Source organism: Triticum aestivum, chromosome 7B, assembly GCF_018294505.1.
Source record: "Triticum aestivum cultivar Chinese Spring chromosome 7B, IWGSC CS RefSeq v2.1, whole genome shotgun sequence".
Taxonomy (NCBI): domain Eukaryota; kingdom Viridiplantae; phylum Streptophyta; class Magnoliopsida; order Poales; family Poaceae; genus Triticum; species Triticum aestivum.
The window spans coordinates 11,052,674-11,078,033 of NC_057813.1; the positions used below are offsets into that span (position 1 = coordinate 11,052,674).

General features: G+C 45.1%; 1 protein-coding gene across 1 annotated transcript in view; it reads right to left on the minus strand.

Annotated features, from left to right (window-relative positions):
* LOC123155455 (uncharacterized) overlaps nt 1-20,525 on the minus strand; it is a 39,084-nt gene extending 18,559 nt beyond the window's left edge. Inside the window, exons 1-3 of the mRNA XM_044573620.1 lie at nt 20,367-20,525; nt 20,051-20,254; nt 18,575-18,631 (exon numbers count right to left, since the gene is read on the minus strand). Of these exons, the coding sequence (XP_044429555.1) occupies nt 18,575-18,631; nt 20,051-20,254; nt 20,367-20,403 (298 nt within the window). The 5' untranslated portion in view covers nt 20,404-20,525. The remainder of the gene's footprint in view (nt 1-18,574; nt 18,632-20,050; nt 20,255-20,366) is intronic.
* Nucleotides 20,526-25,360: the final 4,835 nt, after the last annotated feature.

Genomic DNA, 25,360 nt, shown 5'->3' on the forward strand with positions numbered 1-25,360 from the left:
TCGGCACAACCCGAACATTTTTGTTTTGATGTTTGAAAACTGTTGATGTTTGACAATATTTAAATTTTGAATTTGAAAAGTTTCGAACCGACGCGAGATTAAACAGTGACGGAGGTGACGTGGCATATTTAGCAGAGGTTACTGTAGCTTAATTATCCACGCGTCACAAATCTCCTCTACTACAAGAAATCTCGTCAGGAGATGGAGTACGGGGGAAGTTCTGGTTACGAAATTCTAACGGATCTTCTCGGCCCTGGTTGCTCTTCTCAAAGAGGTTGATCCATAGCATTGATGTCTTCCATTAAATGCATACGGGCATCATGATGAAGTCGTCATTCTTCCTTCGGGGTCTTCGTCGTACTTACGAAAAAGATAAGGGGAAAACTCGTGAAGTACGAAGTTCAATACATGTTAAGTACCTAGGGGCTATCTCAGTGAACGAGGTATAGAGTCACCTCTCGAATTGAAATTCAAGAAAGTCATCGAGAGTAAATTAAGAAGGTGAAATAAGGAGTTTCAAGTGGATAGGCAACCGTTTGTGGCCTGAAACAAAATGTGACAGGGGTTCAGAGCAATGGGAAAGTATTGCGTCTGGTACCAGAATAGATCACTATGAAGGTGGCCCGTGAATTACCTATGAAGCCAAGCGGGTGGAATAACTTTGGAAATGGGGGTGTGTAGAAGAATCAGGTTTCGATCCTGTGGAACTGTGGGTTATGGGCCCACCATGTGGGTTAAAAGTAGAAGGAGTGGTGACATCTTGCGTGATCATGTAAGCAAGGCATGTTAGAGGATAGCCTGTCATTTATGTCGGCAACAACATCGGTACCAAGGGCGAGGGAGGAAGAGAACCATTTTCCTGCTCGTCGAAACGAGGCGGACCAATAGGCAAAGTTCTCGTCCATCGGTGGCTACCGGAATGTTATCGACAAATGCAACAGGGTCTTGCTGACAGAATTGTACACTGGGGGTGTTTACATAAGCAAGAGAATATTACGGCTTAGCTCATATAGATCACAAGCAACGTTAAACCGACCAACGGAAAGGAAAATATGGTTATCAGATTAAACAGAACGATGGAAAGGAAAATGTGTTTAAACACATATTTCAAGGGTATATCCTTCCCAAGGACAACCAGAGCATGATATCCATGACAGGATATAACATAGAAAACCCTTTAGGAAAGGGGGGAAGAAATTTAATGACATTACCCATACAACAGTGTTTGGATAATTGATAAAGAGAGTTTTGCATTGTGCTTCAAATGTTGTTATTGAAAATCGGAGTACCACAGACATGCTTCGAGATAGCATTGGCAGGGTCTTCAAGCAAAGGTCAGACTTTGGATACACAAAAGATCCATCAGGAACAACTTATAAAATAAGTCTTACAATTTCCTCCAGGAAGAATGGTTATCCTTGCAGAAGAAATTATAATGATAGGTCCTCCAGCCAGGGGTGTTAGGCATGACATCATATTACCGGGTCATCAAAGGACCAACATCATAGCTCATCGAGAGTTGTCCCAACCACCATATCTGACCGAGATTAAGATCTGGTCGGTGTTAGGATACCTCTGACTCATGATGCCTAAGAAGAGAGGGTGCGACACAAATTAACGGTTTGTCATTGTAAGATTCTCGGGAAATGAACCAAGGAAGCAAGTTCCGAAACAAGAGTTCATCATTAATTCAAGGAGAGGGTTAGGAGGTGGCTGAGGGACTCAGCGACAAGTCATTGAGATTCCCAAAAGATGGATTTCCATAATTATCTGAGCAAGGAGATAACACTTGTCAGATCAAATGATATAATGATGTATGCTCGAGGAGAACATCCACGAGTAAACATTGGTTGAAAGGTGCACCCGAAATATGGGCATAGGTACATGATCAATGTTTAGAATGGTGATCCGATATCCAATGGTCTAAGAATGAAATGTCGACCATAATCTTCAAAGCAATATGGTTGCTAGAAGTTTTGAATTCGCACAACAGAGTTCACTCAACACGGGGACCAAGAAAAGAATGGTGATGGCGAGAAGCATCACAATAACAAGAATTCTTAAGAGGTGGTGAAATTCTCACAACATCCTTGACAAAGGCAGTAATACTTCAAGGTAGATCATAATACGGGCTGGATAGTAAGTTGCATCCATAACATGAACAAGTTTGTGATGAAAGGAAGGTAAGGATGTTGTTGGTGGTAACTGAAATTACCAAGGAACGAGGATGGCACTTATCATCAAGAATTTCATTGATATCCTGGAAGGAGTCAAAATGTTGATGATGATCACGACAATTTGTTGTCGAGAGAATCCACGAAGAAGCAATTGAACAACGACTGCATCAAGCAAAAGGACTGATGCAACAAAAGATTATTGGAGCCACAGATACGACACAAACTCGAAATCAAGCTCATTGTTTTTAAGGCGAAGTTATATGAGGAGGAAGATCAACGCAAGCTTAGCTCATCGCCAAATAATTGTGCTACGGGAAGAAGGACCGGGTAGCACAGTTAAAATTAGCTCGATAATGATATAGCCGATCAGGCTAGGAATGACTTGAAGGATTAATAAATTTGTAAGCAGTGATGGGTTCAAATACTTGTTGAATCGCAATGCGAACTCGATTCAGTTATCGGTGTCTTTGAGTGTATAATAACTCAGAGCCCGTGAAAAATTGGAATCAGTGGGAAGGTAGCACTTGATGAAGAATTCATAAGAAGTTATGTAGTTCCATGATAATCTTGAGATACCAGGGGGTAGTACTCGACACAAGATCAAAGTAAAGATTGGACGGGTGTATTGATCCATAGAAGACAATTGTTTTAACTTGTCCGAGAAATGGAATCAAAGAAGAACAATCATGGTCGGAACCACGGTTGCAAGGGATCAATTCACAGATACCATATGTTAGTTATCAAGGAAATAGTTATTATTACAAGAAGTTTCCATGATAGGATATACATCGCGTCCATGGGCATGAACACAAGGTTCAAGGTCGACTCCCACTTCCTCAATACATAATCTTTCATTCACCTTTCGTATTTCGAAGATGACATTAGTTGTTGAAAGTTTTACCTGGTGCAATGCCAGATAAGTATGACTCGTGAAATCTTTCGGGTTCACGCCGATGAGGGAAGGCGTAGGTTCAATCCCATCGGGGCTTCTTGCGAACATATACCATAAGCTTCAAGAGTAAGTATCACCAGCTCGAAAGCAAAGCATGGATGACAAAAGGAAAGGATACAATTTAACAAAGGCATTATGTATCGGAGAAGGACTCACAAGGTGATTAATTATGAAGGACACTGTCGGATATAATAATCCAACAGTGGATAAGGCGATCCACAATGGAGCTGAGGTGAGTATCGATACTCAATCAGAGGAAGAAAGAATGCGAATGCAACGAGTTATGGAATCATCTGAATAATTCAAAGCTTAAATGCAAAGGAATTATGATTTCCAAAACAAGGGATCAGAAGCAGACGTTCTGATCAAGGATGGATCGATTGTATATACCAGAGGCACAATCGACGACAGATAGTTTGGTCGAGAACCAGCTCATGTTCAAAATGACGTCTGAGCCGGAAAGATAATCCTAGGACTCGACTGATGATTGTGAACATTCACAACGTATTGAATCAACGGACTCAAAATGATAATGACAAGGTATGCCATTAAGATTACGAGACTAATGGGATTAACCATAATGCAAGCAAGCAAGAATTTCAAGAGCCAAAGGCTTCATAAGATTTTCGGGAGATCGAATAGTATTTTGAAGACTTTTGTGAAATGCATGAACAACTGGGGATGAGCGGATACTCGACAAGTGCGAGGAATTTTCAATAGGGATATTCATGTGGTAAAGAACTGCAAGGCAGTAAGCTTAAAGGATTTTCGGAACAACAAAGAGTATTTCGGGACATCTTGCAATAACAAGATCAACGGGGAATGATTGTATGAATGGCAAGTGTAAGTAGTTTTTCATAGGGGTTGACGGTGGAAGGAAATCGCAAATGCGATGGCACAAAGACTCGAGAGAACATCGTAGAGTAACTTCGGAATCTTCTAGTGCAGCAGGCGATCATCTGAAGTGAGGGGCTCTCCGTGAGCAAGTATTATCGAGAACCTAAAGTTAGTTTTGTTTTTAGCAAAATCATTTAACCCGAATAGAAGAGAGCTCAGAGTCCCAGAGTATAGGCGAGGAGTAAAAGATCCTATTACCACCCAATGGCGACGTGGGCCCATGGGCCGCACAGCCATGTTAGTAAAAGTTTTGTAAAGTCTAGACTCGACTTTGGCCAATGAGTTGGAAGGGGGATTCCTACAGGCAGTCGGCTCTGATACCAACTTGTGACGCCCCCGATTCAATCGTACACTAATCATGCACGCAAATGTGTACGATCAAGATCAGGGACTCACGGGAAGATATCACAACACAACTCTAAAACATAAATAAGTCATACAAGCATCATAATACAAGCCAGGGGCCTCGAGGGCTCGAATACAAGTGCTCGATCATAGACGAGTTAGCGGAAGCAACAATATCTGAGTACAGACATAAGTTAAACAAGCTTGCCTTAAGAAGGCTAGCACAAACTGGGATACAGATTGAAAGAGGCGCAGGCCTCCTGCCTGGGATCCTCCTAAACTACTCATGGTCGTCGTCAGCAGCCTGCACGTAGTAGTAGGCACCTCCAGTGTAGTAGGAATCATCGTCGACGGTGGCGTCTGGCTCCAGGGCTCCAACATCTGGTTGCGACAACCAGGTAGGAGGGAAAGAGGGAAAAAGGGGGGAGAAAGCAACCGTGAGTACTCATCCAAAGTACTCGCAAGCAAGGAACTACACTACATATGCATGGGTATATGTGTAAGGAGGCCATATCGGTGGACTGAACTGCAGAATGCCAGAATAAGAGGGGGATAGCTAGTCCTATCAAAGACTACGCTTCTGGCAGCCTCCGTCTTGCAGCATGTAGAAGAGAGTAGATTGAAGTCCTCCAAGTAGCATCTCCAGGTAGCATCTCCAGTAGCAACGCATAGCATAATCCTACCCGGCGATCCTCCCCTCGTCGCCCTGTGGAAAAGCGATCACCGGGTTGTCTGTGGAACTTGGAAGGATGTGTTTTATTAAGTATCCGATTCTAGTTGTCATAAGGTCAAGGTACAACTCCAAGTCGTCCTGTTACCGAAGATCGCGGCTATTCGAATAGATTAACTTCCTTGCAGGGGTGCACCAACTTACCCAACACGCTTGATCCCATTTGGCCGGACACACTTTCTCGGGTCATGCCCGGCCGCGAAAGATCAACACGTCGCAGCCCCACCTAGGCTCAACAGAGAGGCCAGCACGCCGGTCTAAACCTAAGCGCACAGGGGTCTGGGTCCATCGCCCATAGCACACCTGCACGTTGCGTACGCGGCCGAAAGCAGAACTAGCCCCCTTAATACAAGAGCAGGCTTACGTTCCAATCCGGCGCGCGCCACTCAGTCGCTGGTGTCACGAAGTGCTTCGGCTGATACCACAACGCCGAGTGCCCATATCTTTCCCACGTAGTTGGTTAGTGCGTATAGGCTCATAGCCAACTCAGATCAAATACCAAGATCTCGTTAAGCGTGTTAAGTATCCACGAACGCCAAACAGGGCCAGGCCCACCTCTCTCCTAGGCGGTCTCAACCTGCCTTGTCGCTCCACCACAAAGATCCACTCGCGGGTGCTCCACCAGCCGACCCGACTTTAGTCTCCACATGTATCTTGTATAAAGTATATAGTATATACCCGTGATCACCTCCCGAGTGATCACGGCCCGATAGTATAGCACGGCTGACGGACAAGAATGTAGGGCCACAGATGAATATACTAGCATCCTATACTAAGCATATAGGATTGCAGGTAAAGATAAGAGCAGTAGTATCAAGGACAGGATATGCATCAGGATAGGTATAACAGAAAGCAGTAACATGCTACACTACTCTAATGCAAGCAGTATAGAGTAGAATAGGCGATATCTGGTGATCAAGGGGGGGCTTGCCTGGTTGCTCTGGCAAGAGAGAGAGAGGTCGTCAACTCCGTAGTCGAACTGGGCAGCAGCAGCGTCGGTCTCGTAGTCTACCGGAGAGAAGAGGGGGAAGAAACAATGAATACCATGTAAACAGATGCATATCGATGCATGACAAGACAAGTAACGATGCTAGGCGTGCCCTAACGTGGTATGAGGTGGTACCGGTTAAGGGGGGAAACATCCGGGAAAGTATTCCCGGTGTTCCGTGTTTTCTGACAGATGAACCGGAGGGGGAAAGTTGCGGGTTTGATATGTTAGGGGTGTGTGGTGGACGGACGGGCTGCGTATCCGGGTTCGTCTCATCGTTCTGAGCAACTTTCATGTTGAAAATATTTTAATCCGAGTTACGGATTAAAAGATATGATTTTCTAAAGATTTTATTAATTTCTGGACTTTAATTAATTATTTAATTAATTCGAAAAACAGATTTGTTGTGCTTTACCTGTACATCATGCCCATGCCTTTTGTTATTATGTTGAGGTGCTGTAGCATGTTGTTTTGATGCTTGCAATATGCCTAGTTGCTGTTTTGGACAGCTTGTCCTTTAAACTTGTTTTATGTGTGTGCGTTGAACCGTTGCTCCGTTTTGAGTGTGCTCTATATGAAACTTGCTTGATTTTACATGTAGTTTCATATTATCATGTTGCATCCATGTTTTGAGGTGTTTGCTTGATGTTTGGGTGCATTTTGCATCAATGCCATGTTTATCTTGTTTTGCTCATATCTTCTAGGCCATAGCTCCGAACTAAATGAGCTTTATATGTAACTTGACTAGAATCTCGTGTAGATCATCTTTGTGCATCTTAACTTGCTGTTTAATAACTTGAACATAAGGTTTATTCAGATCTGGACCAATTTCGAAATATGCATATGAGGACTTACCGGAATTGTTATATGTTGTTCCCGGCCTCATTTAAACTTGCTTTGATGTGTTGCTCTTGTTTGCATCATCTCTTACCATGAGTAGCTTCATGTAGCCTTGTCATGCATCATGCTTGGTTATGCATCATGCCTTGTTCATATGTGGTGTGTTTACCTTGTTGTGTGTTCTTTTCGATAGTTCCTGTTTCGTTGCGATCGTGAGGATTCGTTCATCTACGCTTGGTTCGTCTTCGTGGCTTCATCTGTTCGTCTTCTTCATGGACTCGTTCTTCTTCCTTGCGAGATTTCAGGCAAGATGACCGCTACCCTGGATCTCACTACTATCATTGCTATGCTAGTTGCTTCGTTTTATCGCTATGCTGCGCTACCTATCACCTGTTTATCAAGCCATCCCAAATTGCCATGAACCTCTAACCTTTGACACCTTTCCTATGCAAACCATTGCTTGGCTATGTTACCGCTTTTGCTTAGCCCCTCTTATAGCATTGCTAGTTGCAGGTGAAGTTGAAGATTGTTCTATGGTGGACAGGATTTTGGTTGGGATATCACAATATCTCTTATATTATTAATGCATCTATATACTTGGTAAAGGATGGAAGACTCGGCCTTTTGCCTAGTGTTTTGTTCCACTCTTGCCGTCGTAGTTTCCGTCATACCGGTGTTATGTTCCTGGATTTTGCGTTACTTACGTGGTCGGGTGATTTATGGGACCCCCTCGACAGTTCGCTTTGAATAAAACTCCTCCAGCAAGGCCCAACCTTGATTTTACCATTTGCCTCACCTAGCCCTTTTTCCCTTGGGAGTCGCGCTCTCGAGGGTCATCTTTATATTATCCCCCCCCCCGGGCCAGTGCTCATCGTGAGTGTTGCTCCAAACTGTCAACCGCCGGTGGCCACCAGGGGCAACTCTGGGCTGGCCTACTGGAAGTTTAGACAATCCGGTGTGCCCTGAGAACGAGATATGTGCAGCTCCTATCGGGATTTGTCGGCACATCCGGGCGGCTTTGCTGGTCTTGTTTTACCATTGTCGAAATGTCTTGTAAACCGGGATTCCGAGTCTGATCGGGTCTTCCTGGGAGAAGGTCTATTCCTTCGTTGATCGCGAGAGCTTGTCATGGGCTAAGTTGGGACACCCCTGCAGGGTATAATCTTTCGAAAGCCGTGCATGCGGTTATAGGCAGATGGGAATTTGTTAATGTCTGGTTGTAGATAACTTGACACCAGATCCGAATTAAAACGCATCAACCGCGTGTGTAGCCGTGATGGTCTCTTCTCGGCGGAGTCCGGGAAGTGAACACGATTTCTGGGTTATGTTTGACGTAAGTAGGAGTTCAAGATCACTTCTTGATCATTACTAGTTTCACGTCCGTTCCGCTTGTTCTCTTCTCGCTCTTATTTGCGTATGTTAGCCACCATATATGCTTAGTCGCTGCTGCAGCCTCACCACTTTACCCCTTCCTTTCCCTTTAAGCTTTGCTAGTCTTGATACCCATGGTAATGGGATTGCTGAGTCCCCGTGGCTCACAGATTACTACAACAACAGTTGCAGGTACAGGTTATGCGATGATCATGACGCGAGAGCGATGCTTGCTTGTCTTGAGTTCTTCTTCTGCTTCTTCTTCGATCAGGGATAGGTTCCAGGTCGGCAGCCTGGGCTAGCAGGGTGGATGTCGTTTGAGTTTCTGTTGGTGTTTCATCCATAGTCAGATGATGCTCTTATGTATTGTGATGTTGTATTCGTGTGGCATTGTATGTTGAGGTAACAATATCCACCTTGCAAAAGCGTTTCAATATGCGGGTCTATCCTTGGTGGGACCTTCGAGTTCCTTTTGGATAGGGTCGCATATTGGGCGTGACAGGATGGAACCCGAATAGGCGATAAACCTGGACGAGAGACTTGTGTGGTTAGTCAGGTCGTGGCCGACACCCTCGCTGGGCTTCCGCTTGAAGGTTGCTGAGTACATGTCGTGTAAACGGCGGTAAGTGGTGAGAGCGTGTGTGAAGAAGTACACCCCTGCAGGGTTAATATGATCTATTCGAATAGCCGTGTCCGCGGTAAAGGACTTCTGGGTTGCCTGTACAGTTCATAGACAAGTGAAAGTGGATACTCTAAAATATGCAAGATAAGCGTGAGTGCTATGGATGGCGTTCTCGTAGGGAGACGGGAGCGGATCCATAGTGGTGTATTGATATGGTGAATATGTGAACTCGTGTGCGCCACCTCAAAAGAGTTACTTGCAGTCGTAGTTCAGGATAGCCACTGAGTCAAAGCTGGCTTGCTGCAGTTAAACCCCACCATCCCTTTGTTGATAATGATGCATATGTAGTTAGATCTGATGTAAGTCTTGGTGGGTACATTTGTACTCACGTTGCTTAATTTATGTTTTTGCAGAGAGACTTCAGTCTCGCTAGTAGTACCGCGTGGACTTCGATGTTTAGCTTGTTACCTCAGCTACGATCTTGTGCCCTCGGCAGAATCTGGTAGATAGTCAGGCTTCTCAGCCTTTTTCATTTGTAGATGTCTGTACTCAGACATGTTAAGCTTCCGCTTGTGCTTTGACTTGTATGCTCTGATTGTTGGGTCATGAGAACCATGTTTGTAATATCTCACTCCTCGGAGCCTATTGAATAAAATGCTTGAGTTGTAGAGTCATGTTGTGATGACATGTTGTATTTGCACATATCGAGCATATTGTGTGTATGTTATTGAAATGCTTGGTATGTGTGGGATCTGACTATCTAGTTGTTTATCCTTAGTAGCCTCTCTTACCGGGAAATGTCTCCTAGTGCTTCCACTGAGCTATGGTAGCTTGCTACTGCTCCGGAACACTTAGGCTGGCCGGCATGTGTCCTTCTTCGTTCTTGTGTCTGTCCCTTCGGGGAAATGTCACGCGATTAATACCGGAGTCCTGTTAGCCTGCTACAGCCCGGTTTATCGGAGTCCTGCTAGCCCAGTTGCTACAGCCCGGATTCACTCGCTGATGACCGACACGTTCGTTGTTGGGTCATGTATGCCTGTCCCTGTAAGTTAGTGCCACTTTGGGTTCACGACTAGCCATGTCAGCCCGGGTTCTTTGTCATATGGATGCTAGCGGCACTATCATATACGTGAGCCAAAAGGCGCAAACGGTCCTGGGCCAGGTAAGGTGGCACCCGTGGGAATACCGTGCGTGAGGCCGCAAAGTGATATGATGTGTTACATGCTAGATCAGTGTGACTCAGGATCGGGGTCCTGACAGCTTTGGTATCAGAGCTTGACTGCCTGTAGGATTACCAAGCCAAACTGGTCGAAATTGAGTCTAGAAATTCTTTAGTTATATAAGGAAATTGATTGTGGGATGGAACGTAAGGCTCTTTTTACTCCTTATACCTTATGCCCTTCTGATCTGAGTCATCCTATCTTTCCTACGGGGTTAAGGAACTAGGCTTTCTCTTTCTTCTATCAGGATCACGTGTTACTAATCCGTAGTCCTATAGGATTGATGGTTCTACGCTTGCGTTCAGTTCCTACTATCTTTTGTATGTTAACTGTTGATCTCGAAACCTTGATATTGTGCTTCTGAGTGGCTATGCCACCATTTTTGTAGCATGTCTCCAACCTTTTGAGCATTTACAGCCGTTATGCTGTCCGAGTCATCCCAGGTTTCTAAATAGTCTGATGTATTTGCAAATCCCTTCTTTCCATTTCCGATGATCCATTGGGCCAGTTTAACCACATTAATTGCTGAGTTGAGGTATTCTATTGCCTCGACATATATGTTGGAATTATTATTACGACACTAGGTGTCCCAGGGGATCATCTAATTATTTAGCCATGTTTTGTATCCCCAGTGTGATGATTCTGGCCATTATTCTCGAAAGCATCCCGTGATGCCACTTAGTTAGTAGGCATTTCACTCCTGGGTTTTTGAACCCGAGATTCACCCTACCTACTTCTTATTGGTGGTATTTGCTAGTTCCTTTAGGTTATTAGTAACCTTTGCAATAGTCCTCGAGGTCCGTGGTATCTCCTTCTTCCAAATACCATGAACTACTTATGGCAGCAGTTCTTCGTTGAGCCAAAAGATCACAACCAGAGTGCTCTTGATGAGTTCTTCTCTCTATATCGTGACTCTGCCAGTTCAATCTTTCTGCATGGGTTATCCGGAAGAAACCTGTTGAACTTGGTTCGACATGCTAAATTATGCATCCACAGCTCAGAAAATCGTATGTTCTTTTGAGATGTCCCCCTTAGTCGTCTTCTGACCCTCGTCTATCAATTGATAGTCAAGAGTATGCGTGCATTCGTTCATTGATGCCTACTACTCTTGTGGTCCGTCAAGCCATTCTAGTTCAGAATGACCAGGAGAAACAAACTCCAGTACCTCATCCATTTCTAGGATTGGGTCAAAGCAGTTGTATTCCGCAGATCAAATGCAATCAAGCTTTTGGTCTGTTCCACCTTGGAGTGTTACCCTCTTTACGTCGGGATTGTCATGAGAATTGCACCATCTCTTGTAAATTCTTGACGTAGTGATACTTCTCGCCATCATTGTTCATTCCTCGGTTCCCGTGTTATTGTAACTGGAATGCCGACAAGTGTACTGTGACGTGCGAAATCAATACTCCTAGCAATTTCGTTGCTTGGTAGTTAATGGACAATAATTTCATTCTTAGCGTGTTGGTTTTTGAATCATAATTCTAAGATAGATTGTACTACCTAGTCCTATTCCTCGGTGCACTCTTCTATCATTGAGTTAGGATTGTGTCAATCCCTCGCTCTCTGATCATATCGTCTTACCCTGAAAAGCAAGATTGTTCTCGACCTTAGTAACGTATCGGTGGTTCGTGATTTTTCGAATATCATCTCGGAAGTATTACCAGGTTGTCCCCTGACCCTTATGTTGAGTTCGTGATCAAGTTGGTTTATTCCTGTAAATCATCCTTTCTCCAAGAATCCGTGTTGGATACCCATGAGCTAGTTGGTTAAGCTAAACAACAACTTGGAGAGTTGGAAGATAAAAGCTTGTCTGACTTAGTTCATGTTAAGGGATATCTTTGTGTTGTGTGTGTGTTGAAGAAAGATGATATCTTCACCAATTGGTCCTCGTGATCAATTGTTGGATTTATTGCCTTGTCAAAACTTGATTTAAGTGCGAGCTATCCTCAAATCAAATCAGAACCAACGATGTTCGTAATGTTGTCTTACTCATGGTTGATTCCTCGAGCATACACCATTATGTCTTTTGGGCCTGACCAATACTATCACCTTGTTCACATAGTTATGGAATTCCATCTCCATGGGAATCTGGATGACATGTTGTTGAGCCCATCGACAACATTTTTTCCTTCCCTATGATTCTTGTTAAACATCCAGCTAGTATTGGAAACTTTTATAATCATTATCTTCATGACTCGTTCGTGAAACATATGTTTGGATGAAAGAAGTGACTTCCTCTAATTCATGTACATTTGGTGCAAGTTGTCGCCGTGGGTTTGAGAAAGGTTTGTTTTGTTTCCTCTGGAATCGTCCCAAGTCAGTCATGCATGTGCAAAGTATATTGTGGTTTGGTAGATTAATTACCTCCACTCCATATGTATTCCGTAGCACACCAAGCCACTGATTGATTTGTTCAAGGAAAAAGAGTTGATGTGCTAATCCTAGGTCATGCACAAGACTTTGACATCCTCGATGATGGTTCCCAACCTGAACTCGGTAGTGTTTTATTATAAGACTACTACATGGTCATGCTTGTCTGGGACAGCGTGTTCACATGTATGTAGCAGAACCAGCTCATGTTTTGGAGCTTGCTATCGTAGTTCATTTCCCGAGAATCTCGCAACGTCATCTCATCGAATTGTATTGCAAACTTTCATTTTTCTTCCTAGACTCGATGAGTCTGGAATATCCTGACACCAACCAGATCTGAATCTCAGGCAGATATGATGGTTGGAACATTTCCCAAGAACTATAATATTGGTCCCTCGATAACTGGTAAAGTGGATGTCGTGGCTAGCACCACCCAGCCGAAAGACCTATTATTGTAGTATCTTGATTGAAGAAGTTGGCCACCTTCCCATAAGGACTTCGTAGGATTTACCCCCTAGTTGTGCCTTATGATTTTTGTGTTTTCGAAGTCTGACCTTTTACTTGATGTTCTAGATATCAAACCATTTCAATAAATGGGTATGCTAGCACATCAAGGAGAACATTAGAAGCGGAGTGCTAAATGTCTCTCGGTCGATCATCCAGGTTTTATTTCCTTGGCTCTGCTAAGGTGAAATCTGAGAAGGTGTTATCTTCTTTTGCATCTGCATCATCCATCACCATTCATCATGGTGGTAGGTTGTGTTGCCAGGATCCTTGACACGGATATTGGTAAAACCTTGATGAATATGGAAATGCTCAAAGTTCTTGCGAGCACGCACAAGTGCTAGTTTTTATCGTCGGCATTAATTGTATAGTGCTCTCAGTTTCCTCGGTTATGCTATAACCTTTTCAAATAGTGGACCCACCCTCTACTGTTGAGCTTCTCCCCAATTACTAAAATTATCACTTGTGTTGTCTTCAACAAGGTAATCCACATCATCCATTCTAGTATGAGTATGCCATTCCTTCGAACTCCGCCAATCGATTGCTGTGATTTGCCTTAGGCTGATATAGAGTCTCAATGATGTCTATATCAAAGGTAATTCTTTTTGCCACTTAAGGTAATAATCTATGAATCACCCTCCTCCAGGATGTCTCGCTGTGGCATCATGGCAACTCAACTCCTCGCTACGTTGACAACCGTTCACCACCCCTTTAAGCGTGGAATTGTTGTCTACCTAGTGAACCCTTGTCATTTGTTCTACTCCATCCCTCTAGATGTGTGTTTTGTGTCTCAGCTCGAGTGGTGTTGCTATGCCTCATTCCGCGAGTTGATCCTAAGTTGTTCGATCTTCGAGAAGATCGATCCTTCTAGAGTCTCCTTCTCCTCTCGTTGTCATGTTGGCTGGAGTTCTCAGAGCAAGACGACAAGACAAAGATGGTGATTGAATCAATGTTCATTTGAAGTGCAACCTGGATCGGGAAGATTTCGTTAGTTGCGTTTTCCCCTTCATCTTACCCTACGGCTGAATCTCGGGATGAGATTCTTGTTTAGTGGGGGCGAGTTGTCACATCCCTAGTCTGGTATGACCTAGACTAGCTAGTCATGTGTGCATCATGTTTAAATTTCATTTAATTCTGAATTGGGGATTGGTGAAACCCTCAGAATCATTTCTAGAAATGACCCAGATAAAAATTGCTCCAAAAAGGTCCAAGAAAATGTTCATGTTGCTCTCTGAAAATATTGGGCAGAGATAAAAAATCAAACCAATATCTTTAGTAGCTCATAAGTATTTATTTTGGGCATTTGGAATTAATGCATAATTATTTGCATTGGATATATATATGTTATATATATAATATATGTCCAAAAATTGTGCCATTTGTTGCGGAACTCTGGAATAATACCACTAGTTCCTACAAAAATTGGCATAAGAAAATAAAATTATTTAGTATTTTTGTTAAATCAAAACAAATGTCAGAAAATAGAAAAGAGAAACAAAACCAGAAAAAGCTTACCTGACGCTCACCTGGCAGCCCAGCTGGCCCAGCACTGTAGCTGAGGCCCAGCCCACCAAGACGAAGCGGTCGCCTTCAACCTCTGCCAGTAGGCAGAGGCGTGTCGCCGCGCGCGCGATCGCCGTGGCCAGCTCCCTGCCTGCTTCCTCCACCCCGACTCCTCCAGACGCGCCACGGAGACGCCCAACACCCCCTGCACCCCTCTCCTCTCTCCCTGGACCTCTCTCCCTCCTCTGCTCTCTCCCTACGACGCCATCGAACACGCCCATCGCCGCCGTTCGCCGTTGCCGCGACGACCGCCGTCCCGACGATGCCCCGAGCTGCTCCCGAGCTCCTGCGCCTCGTCACCAACCCCCTCACCGAGCCACACGACTGGAAGACCCCCAAAGCGCCGTCCTCGACCCCTTCTTCCTCCTCGGGTCACCGGAGATCGTCGCCGCCGATTCGTCGTCCACAGGGCCTCCCCGAGCTAGCTGACCCCCTTTCCAACCCCGCTGTGAGCTCCTCTTCCTCTCCCCCTAGCTCCCGTGCTCGTTTGGCCTCCGTAGCCGCCGTCTCCACCGCGCCCGAAAGCTCCCCGCCGCCGGCCATGGCGCCGTTGTGGCTAGAGCCACAGTGGCTCGAAGCCAAGCTCACCGTTGCACTCAGCGCACCACCAGGAGTCCGTAGCGCCCACTAGCCCCTCCTGCCTTGCACCATAGCGCCAAACCCGCCACCACCCGAACTCCGGCCGCCGCCCAAGTGGTCGCCGCCGTCGACCCCGGCCTTCCTGCGCCCAGCTGCGTGCACCCCTGGATGCGGGCGAGTGAGGGCTTCCTCGTGGTGCCCGCAGCGCGTTCAGCCGCCGCCCGTAGCGCGTTCCCGAGTGTCGCCACCGCGTTCGCGTGCTCGCCGGCGTTCAACTCCGGCGTGCTGATGTGGCAGCGTCATTAGCAGCTAATGGCGCCACTAATTGAACCCACACCCACTGACATATGGACCCCACTGCCTAATTAACCCTGATTTAGTTTTGTTTAGATTAAACTAACACCGTAGGCCCCACAGGTCAGTTTGACCTGGCCACGTCACCTGTTAACCTGACCCCACAAGTCTGTGACCCAGACATCACGGTGTCACTGACCAGTGGTCCCCACTGGTCAGGTTTGACCCAGGGCAGCCCTGTTGACCCTGCTGACGTAATGCTGTTGTCATGCTGATGCAGTAATATTTTTTGGAATTTAAATAAATCAGAAATGATTTATAAATTTCAGAAAATAGTATAAACTTCTAAAAATCATATAAAATCAACCGTAACTCCAAATGAAATAAATTATATATGAAAAATGATCAGAAAAATCCAATCTTTGCATCTGCATTGGTTTCATGAGTAGGTGAAACAAGTTAATCTTGCTGTTTAGGTGAAACAAGTTAATGCACTAATATGACCTCTTATTTTGGGTTTGCATTTGAATCCTTGATTCAAATGAACGCAAACCAATCTGTTCTAAGTTGCATTAGCCAAACAAACTCATTTTGCCATGTCATGATCATGCATCATATTGTGCATTGCATTGATTGTGTTCCCTCTCGTTTGCCGGTGATTGTCCCCTCTCAGTAGACGACGTTCGACGATGAGTTCGATGACACCGATGAAGAACTATACTATCTTCAAAAGTGCCAGGCAAGCAAAACCCCCTTGTTCATTCTGATAAAATCCCACTCTCTCGCTCCTGCTCTCTTTTACTGCATTAGGACAACAACGATTCATTTGTTACTTGCTGCGATAGCTGAACCCCTTTATCCTTTGCATGACCTGTCATTGCCACAGTAAATAGATGAAACCCACTAGCAAGAGTAGGAGTTGTTTGAGCCCTGATGTGCCTACTCATTCATGCTTGTTGTCATGCCTGCTATTGCTTAGAGTTGTGTCGGGTCTGATTCATCGGGGATGAATCGAAGGTGTGTGAACATGTCCTACTGTTGAGAGCTAAGTGTGTGAACACGATTTGGTAAAGGTAGCGGTGAGAGGCCATGTAGGAGTACATGGTGGGTTGTCTCATTGCAGCCGTCCTCAGGAACTGAGTTCTGTGTTTGTGATCCATGAACAGCTACTACCACACATTGGGATCCTTAATTGACTCTCTCGACTTATTAATCAACATGATCTCTGTCCAGGAGTTGCAACTAGTTTCTGGTGTTTGTAGGTAGTGTTAGTAGTCTACCAAGTGGCACCCGGTACAGGTGAGCTTAGGACAGACTAGGCACCGTGGCATGGTGTACCATGCGTAGATCCACCCGTCGAGGTGGGCTTGGGAACCCTGCTCACATCGTTTGGGGCCGTGAGCGACACCCCGGCCGGATCTCCTTGCGGATGGAACCCGAATAGGCGATAAACCTGGACGAGAGACTTGTGTGGTTAGTTAGGTCGTGGCCGACACCCTCGCTGGGCTTTCGCTTGAAAGTTGCCGAGTACATGTCGTGTAAACGGTGGTAAGTGGTGAGAGCGTGTGTGAAGAAGTACACCCCTGCAGGGTTAATATGATCTATTCGAATAGTCGTGTCTGCGGTAAAGGACTTCTGGGTTGCCTGTACAGTTCATAGACAAGTGAAAGTGGATACTCTAAAATACGCAAGACAAGCGTGAGTGCTATGGATGGCGTTCTCGTAGGGAGACGGGAGCGGATCCATAGTGGTGTATTGATATGGTGAATATGTGGACTCGTGTGCGCCACCTCAAAAGAGTTACTTGCAGTCGTAGTTCAGGATAGCCACTGAGTCAAAGCTGGCTTGCTGCAGTTAAACCCCACCATCCCTTTGTTGATAATGATGCATATGTAGTTAGATCCGATGTAAGTCTTGTTGGGTACATTTGTACTCACGTTGCTTAATTTATGTTTTTGCAAAGAGACTTCAGTCTCGCTAGTAGTACCGCATGGACTTCGACGTTTAGCTTGTTACCTCAGCTACGATCTTGTGCCCTCGACAGGATCTGGTAGATAGTCAGGCTTCTCAGCCTTTTTCATTTGTAGATGTCTGTACTCAGACATGTTAAGCTTCCGCTTGTGCTTTGACTTGTATGCTCTGATTGTTGGGTCATGAGACCCATGTTTGTAATATCTCACTCCTCGGAGCCTATTGAATAAAATGCTTGAGTTGTAGAGTCATGTTGTGATGACATGTTGTATTTGCACATATCGAGCATATTGTGTGTATGTTATTGAAATGCTTGGTATGTGTGGGATCTGACTATCTAGTTGTTTATCCTTAGTAGCCTCTCTTACCTGGAAATGTCTCCTAGTGCTTCCACTGAGCCATGGTAGCTTGCTACTGCTCCGGAACACTTAGGCTGGCCGGCATGTGTCCTTCTTCGTTCCTGTGTCTGTCCCTTCGGGGAAATGTCACGCGATTAATACCGGAGTCCTGTTAGCCTGCTACAGCCCGGTTTACCGGAGTCCTGCTAGCCCAGTTGCTACAGCCCGGATTCACTCGCTGATAACTGACACGTTCGTTGTTGGGTCATGTATGCCTGTCCCTGTAAGTTAGTGCCACTTTGGGTTCACGACTAGCCATGTTAGCCCGGGTTCTTTGTCATATGGATGCTAGCGGCACTATCATATACGTGAGCCAAAAGGCGCAAACGGTCCCGGGCCAGGTAAGGTGGCACCCGTGGGAATACCGTGCGTGAGGCCGCAAAGTGATATGATGTGTTACATGCTAGATCGGTGTGACTCAGGATCGGGGTCCTGACAAGTTTCCCAGCTTCTAAGTTCATGAAGTTATGAGGTGGAGAATTATCTAACGTGTTTCTAATAGATAGTACTTATCCAACAAATTCAGGGGTTCTACTGTGAACACCTTTGTATCATATCCAACTTTTGGTTTCTTAATCTTGAAGATCTTGGGAACTACCACATGAGCTCAGATGGACTAAAATATGTTTTCTTCTTTGCAGAAAAGAAAAGTAAAGCACATAAATGCATTATACAACACCATCAAGATCTGCATGTAAAAGCACATGGTTTAAGTGCCAAATGTTGGAATGATCAAATATATGTTTGACATACCTTCTCCACTGCAAGAATATATAGACAAATTAAGCTGCACTCCAGTTTCCATCATCGCTGAAGATCACAGAAAAAATTAATCTGAGGACCATTCCAATGCCGCTCGAGAAGCATAACTAAAGTACTAAACATGCCCAAATTTCTGCAGGTAGAGCAAAACTAAATCCAAAGGAATCAGCGGCTCGTACCACACGAAGTCGAGGAACACAACACGGAACAACACTTTGACAATAACTATTAAAGTACTGGATTTTATAAGAAACATGTCCACAATTAATTCCTGCAGAAAATGTAATACTTGCAAGAACCTAGGAGGAAAAACCAACATCAATTTGCCACATCTGCACCGACCCGTCTCTGTAATCCCACATGAATTTGTTATTGCCGTAGTACAAATTACACCATAAAATCCTAAGATTGCCTTGCTCACCAAGTGTCCATACTTCTTCTAATTTCATGTATGGACATCAACAATCTTTCATAGAATCCAGGACGTTTTTTTTTCTATTTTTGCACAACAAGCACAGATTCTATTGTAGAAAAGAAAAGAAACCACACATATCTCTTTTCCCTTGAAACTGAATGAACTGCAACACCAGCCCAACACCAGATCCTTATTATCAAAATTCCCAAATCAGCAAAAGAAAAATAAACATCATATTTTCACCACCTGTACAACCATAGTTGAAACATACAGAAAGCAATAGTTTTTTTTCTTTTCTTTTTTTACATCCTATCCAGGCTAAACCTGATGTTATTTTTTAAGGAAGCCATTTCAGATTCGACATTGAATTTTCAGGTCCTTTCATAGCAAAAACACCATGCAGATGTGGACTTCCGTGAGTATTATTTGCTGCTTTTAGAAACCCTGCCTGTGCTTAGCTCTAAAACTATGTTTTCTTTGGTGTTTAGAACAAGCCTCTTATCACAAAAGGTATCCTTCTCTATGTTCCTGGCCTCGATGCGGCTTTATACATGTCTCAGTCCTACCTCCTTTCTTCTTTGAAAGAGTGCGGCAATCCAAAACCTATTCTGGCTTCAAGGTTTGTGCTCTAAACAGAGGACTTTGAATTTTTTGTCCACAGTTTTTTGTATTCTGGTGTATATCAGTATAATAATGACACTGTTCTCGTATCAATTCACTACACTCATTATGGCTAACTTAATTTTCTTTTGGTGACTGTGTACCAGATGAAAGGAATATCATTGACGCACTCCTGACATGCAGAGTAAAGCGATAGCCGCAGTTGGTATGGCAACCTGAATTTTTGCAAACGCACACATTCAGTACACTAGAACCTCAACACTAGTAGCATTGTACTCTCTGGCATTCTGCCAATAAGGATCGGCTGTCAATTGACTAATCTATGTAGATCATATTCTCAGTTTCTAAACGATTTTTGCTACCTAAATTGATTTTGATAGCCAAAAGGATCAACATACAGTTAATCAGCGGGATGGACTTTAGGTTCACACCTTTTTGTCCAATCTGGGGCCTGTGGGTTGACTCTGTCAGTTGACTGCGCCGACTAGTTCGGAGATGAATTTGGACAACGGCGGCCTCCACCTCGTGCCTTTTCAGGTCCTTCGTCGCCGACCCGTTGACCTCAACTAAACCCGGCCAGAGGAACCGGATCTGGGTGTTTAATGTTGTCCCCAAACTCCTCCCACAGCGGGAACCTGAGAGAAGAAGGTAATGGCCGACGGCCAGGCCCCATTGTTAGCAACCTCATTCAGTTATGGTAGATTGTAAAATAAATACCGCGAAATACTCAGATCTTTAGAAACTAACCTGTCCACGACATCAAGCAGAAACTCCAGATCAGCATCCTCCATTTTTCCTTGGCCGCAGGTGGCCGAAACTAGCGCCGCCGCCACGAGCTGCTCGCTTGTAGAGGAAAGGGGGATAGAGGTGTTCTTGGGGGAAAAAGGGGATACAGGTGTCCACGACAAGAAATGGCTCAGCTTTGCAACGTTCTGGTCCACGGCCCAGTCTAGAAGTCACCGTCATGGGCCACGGCCCAGACCGAGACGGCGCGCCGACCGTCAGGCCTCTACCCGCGCGTGCCCACTGTTCGCTACCGTATTCCACTGTATCTCCTTTTTATCGGCGATCGCAACCACCACGCCAGTTGGCTTTCTTCGCATCCCAAGACTGGAACAGACGAGCGAGATATCGGGAGCAGCTGAGCCCGAGCTCCAAATCGCCCCTCTCCTTATATATTATTTATCCACATATTAAACATATTATATGTACATAAATCCGACAGCCCTAACAAGACCTCATCATGCATTCATGTTAGGCCGCCGCACAACAATAGCTAGTCCACGAACGAGTATGTGTTGATGTCATGATGTGTTGTTGTTAATAAATTATTGTTATAAATTGTTGTTTATGATTATGTAATGCTCAAATTGATGTGTTTCAAATCTGGGTAATTTTACCTGCGGGTACCCATTTATCCCGATGGGTGATGGGGGTATGGGAAAAATTATACCCGTCAACAGGTATGGGTACTCGTACCTTTAGTCATACCAGGCGGCGGCGCCTCCCTTTTATCTACAGAAGCAACTTCCAGCGAGAGAAAACATAGCAATAATAGACACAACACTGATGACCAGAGAAAAGGAGGATAATTGATTCACTTAGATTAGCTTTGGTTGCCTCTGCAGCATGATACTCCATTTCACCATCGACAACACCGCCATTAGAGAGAGATGCCAACTTGTAAGGCTAGGGCTTGTAAACTCTATCGTACTTTGATTCAGAGATAGAGATGTTACCATTCATCTTACAGTGGCAAGCTACAAGTTTGCTTTCGTACGATCTTTGTGTTTGGTTGTTATCCATCTCTCATACATGAGTCAAGATGGCAACGGGGACAAAACCCACTGGGTTTTGCGTGCCCAAACCCGACCCCGCAAGAAAACTACAAACCCACCCCATCCCCGTCCCCATGCACGGGGCCAATTTTTTTGCTCGTCCCTAAACTCGTCGGGTTTTCTGAACCAGTGGGGAACCCATCCCCGCGAGCAGTCAGCAAAAATAGCAAATTTTCATGGAAAATTAGGAGCATATTACAACAATAGCAGCAACAAAAATCAGCATATGAAAACATGAGATAAACGAGTAGCCACAAAGAATATCATTTCAGCAGCAAATAGATAGAGGGGTTTACCGAGCGAGGGTGTGGAGGTCGTGTGATTTGGGCCACGGGGCTGGGGCTGGGCCAGTCGTGTAGTCGAGGCTAGATCAGTAGATGGGTAGAAATTGGTGGATTAGTGTATATGCTACGAGGTATGGCGGGTTTCGGGTTCGGGTATTACTGAAACGGGTTTGAACCCATGAAACATGTCGGATTTTATAATACCCAGCAGCAGCCTTGCGGGGTTAAAAAGACACCCATGCCCGTCCCCTAATAGGGTAAAAATCCGCGGGGACGCGAGATTCGGGGCCCCATTGCCATCTTGATACATGAGTGATTCCCTAGGCACGAGGGATGCAAGGGATTGGTGAGATTAATTTGTGCCTAATCTAATGATGATATATTCTGTGAGATCATTTTTATGACGAATGTGGTAAGCTTAATGCCTGTTTTCCAATTTAAGAGCTCGAACAATATGATCGAAAGACCTACTACATAAGCACTTACTGTCCAGCGAATCCACAACATTTAGGTGAAGGGCGTGATACGTCTCCAACGTATCTATAATTTTTTATTGTTCCATGATGTTATATTATCATTCCTGGATGTTTTGCAATCATTTTATAGTCATTTTATATCATTTTTTGCTACTAACCTATTGACATAGTGATGTAGGGCAAAACCCTAGTTGGACGATCTTTCACGTTTGGAGAGGATCCTACGGAGATTCACGAAGAACACACGGAAGCACAAATGGGAAAACACGGGGAGAACGAGAGAGAATCACGAAACCGACATAGAATCAATCACAGGAGTGCTAGATCACCGAACACAAAGAGATACACATGATCCACAATCAACAAAGGCAAGGATACAAAGGCACCGTTCTTCTCCGTATGGAGGTCTTGAGGATCTTCCCTAGAAAGGGGTCTTCAATCCGCTTGGGGGATCTTCTCCGAAGAGGTCCTGAACTCCGAGGAGAAGTATCCAAGTGGATGAGCAAGGCTCTCACACAAATATGAGCTATCCAATGCTAACCCTAAAACGTACGGGATGAGGGAGTATATATAGTCTACGGGGCGGAAGGGTACACGGGCCTCGGCCCAGGTGGCTGCGCGCAGGCAGGGCCGGAAGTTCCGGGCGCCGGAGGTTCTGGGCAGGGTCCGGCCTAAGCCGAAAGTTGGCACGGGTGAAGCAAGGCTGGCTTCCGGGGGCCGGAAGTTCCGGGCAAGGCTGGAGGTTCCGGGGGCCGGAAGTTCCGGGCCAGGTTCCGGGCAGGTTCCGGGCTAAGCAGAAAGTTGACATGCCCGGGGGGGTCGATGTCAAAGGAGGCCGGAAGTTCTGGGCCAGGTTCTGGGCAGGTTCCGGGCTGAGCAGAAAGTTGACGCCTGTCGCTTCTTCTTCAGCGTTGTACCTGATCACACACAGAGTTTTCGTCTGAGGTAGTAGCCATGTCTCGTGAGTAGGAAGAGGGATTTCGGAGAGGAGCGAGTTCACCTTATCTTCGATAGCCTTAGAGCGGGCTCGAGTCATGGGTCCACGTGGTGTTGAAGGAGATGTAGATGCGTCCATGGGGATGAGCGAGGGATGCTCCGCATCATCTCCTCCCCCTTGGGAGAGATCCGACCTCGGATCAAAAACTTCATCTCCATGGTAAGGTGCGAGGTCCTTGACGTTGAAGATGTCGCTCACATTGTACTTGTCTCGAGGTAGGTCAATCTTGCAGGCGTTGTCGTTGTAGCGTGCTAGCACCTTGAAAGGTCCGTCGGCTCGAGGGAGAAGCTTGGACTTGCGTTCGATGGGGAAGCGGTCCTTGCGAAGGTGTAGCCACACTAGATCACCAATGTTGAAGACCATGGGTTGCTTGTTGACATTGAGCTTGGTCGCTAGTCGTTGTGTTTGTCGCTCGATGGTGTGCCTTGTATCTTCATGCATCTTCTTGATGTAGCTTGCACGGGCACTTGTGTCGAGGTTGGTTCGCTCTTGTAGAGGAAGAGGTAGAATGTCCAATGGGGACAATGGGTTGAAGCCGTAGACGACCTCGAAGGGGGACTTGCCGGTCGTCGAATGTCTTGCACGGTTGTAGGCGTACTCGGCGATGGGTAGGCACTCTTCCCACTCCTTGATGTTCCTCTTGATCAACATGCGAAGTAGAGTGGAGAGTGTACGGTTCGTCACCTCCGTTTGGCCGTCGGTTTGAGGGTGGTATGCCGAAGAGAACAATAGCTTGATGCCGAGCTTGGCGCATAGGGTCTTCCAAAAGTAACTCAAGAACTTGATGTCGCGGTCCGAGACAATTGTCTTTGGCACTCCGTGAAGTCGCAGGATTTCCCTACAAAATAGATTGGCAATATGTGAAGCATCGTCTATCTTGTTGCAAGGAATGAAATGTGCCATTTTAGAAAATCTGTCCACAACGACAAACACGGAATCCTTTCCATTTTGAGTTCTAGGCAAACCAAGTACAAAATCCATACTAATGTCTTCCCATGGTTGATAAGGAATAGGAAGAGGCATGTAAAGACCATGAGATTGAGCTTTAGACTTAGCTTTGCGACATGTAGAGCATCGGGTGGTGAAGCGTGAGACGTCGCGGAACATCTTGGGCCAAAATTAGTTCTTGGAGAGCGTGGCGAAAGTCTTGTCGCGTCCAAAGTGTCCCATGAGTCCACCTCCATGAGCCTCTTGCAAAAGGAGTAAACGAAGAGAAGACTCGGGAATGCATAGTTTGTTAGCTCTCATAAGATAACCATCCTTGATGTAATATTGTTCCCAAGATGTATGCGTCAAACATTTAGCATAATGAGGTGCAAAAGATGGATCATTAGCATACACGTCTTTTATGTGCTCAAAGCCAATAACATTCAACTCAAATTTAGTGGCAAGCGTGCATATGCGTGAAAGTGCATCGGCAACTACATTTTCCTTACCCTTAATGTACTTGATCACATATGGGAAAGATTCAATAAATTCACTCCATTTGGCATGACGCTTGTTCAACTTAGTTTGACCTTTTAAGTACTTAAGGGTTTCATGATCGGTATGGATGACAAACTCATGAGGTCTAAGATAATGTTCCCAAACATGTAGGACACGCACTAAAGCATACAATTCTTTGTCATAGATGGGATAGTTAAGTTGAGCACCGGAGAGTTTTTCACTAAAATAAGCAATGGCTCATTTTTCTTGCATCAAAACTCCGCCAATTCCGGTACCACTTGCATCACAATGAACCTCAAAAGTTTTTCCAAAGTTGGGTAAAGCAAGAATCAGTGCATGAGTAAGCAAAGACTTGAGCTCATCAAAAGCGTTGGATTGCAAAGATCCCCAAACAAAAGGAGTATTCTTCTTACTCAAAGCATGTAAAGGAGCGGCAATTGTGCTAAAGTTTTTCACAAAGCGGCGATAAAATCCTGCAAGACCAAGAAAACTTCGCACTTGTTGCAAATTGGTGGGTTGGGGCCAAGTTTTAATTGCTTCAATTTTAGTTTCATCAACATGGACACCCTTGGAAGAGACAACGAAGCCCAGGAAAACCACTTTGTCAATGCCAAAAGTGCATTTTTTCAAGTTCGCGTAAAGGCTTTCCAAGAGTTTCCAAAATAGATTTTACATGATTAATGTGCTCGTTCATGGTTTT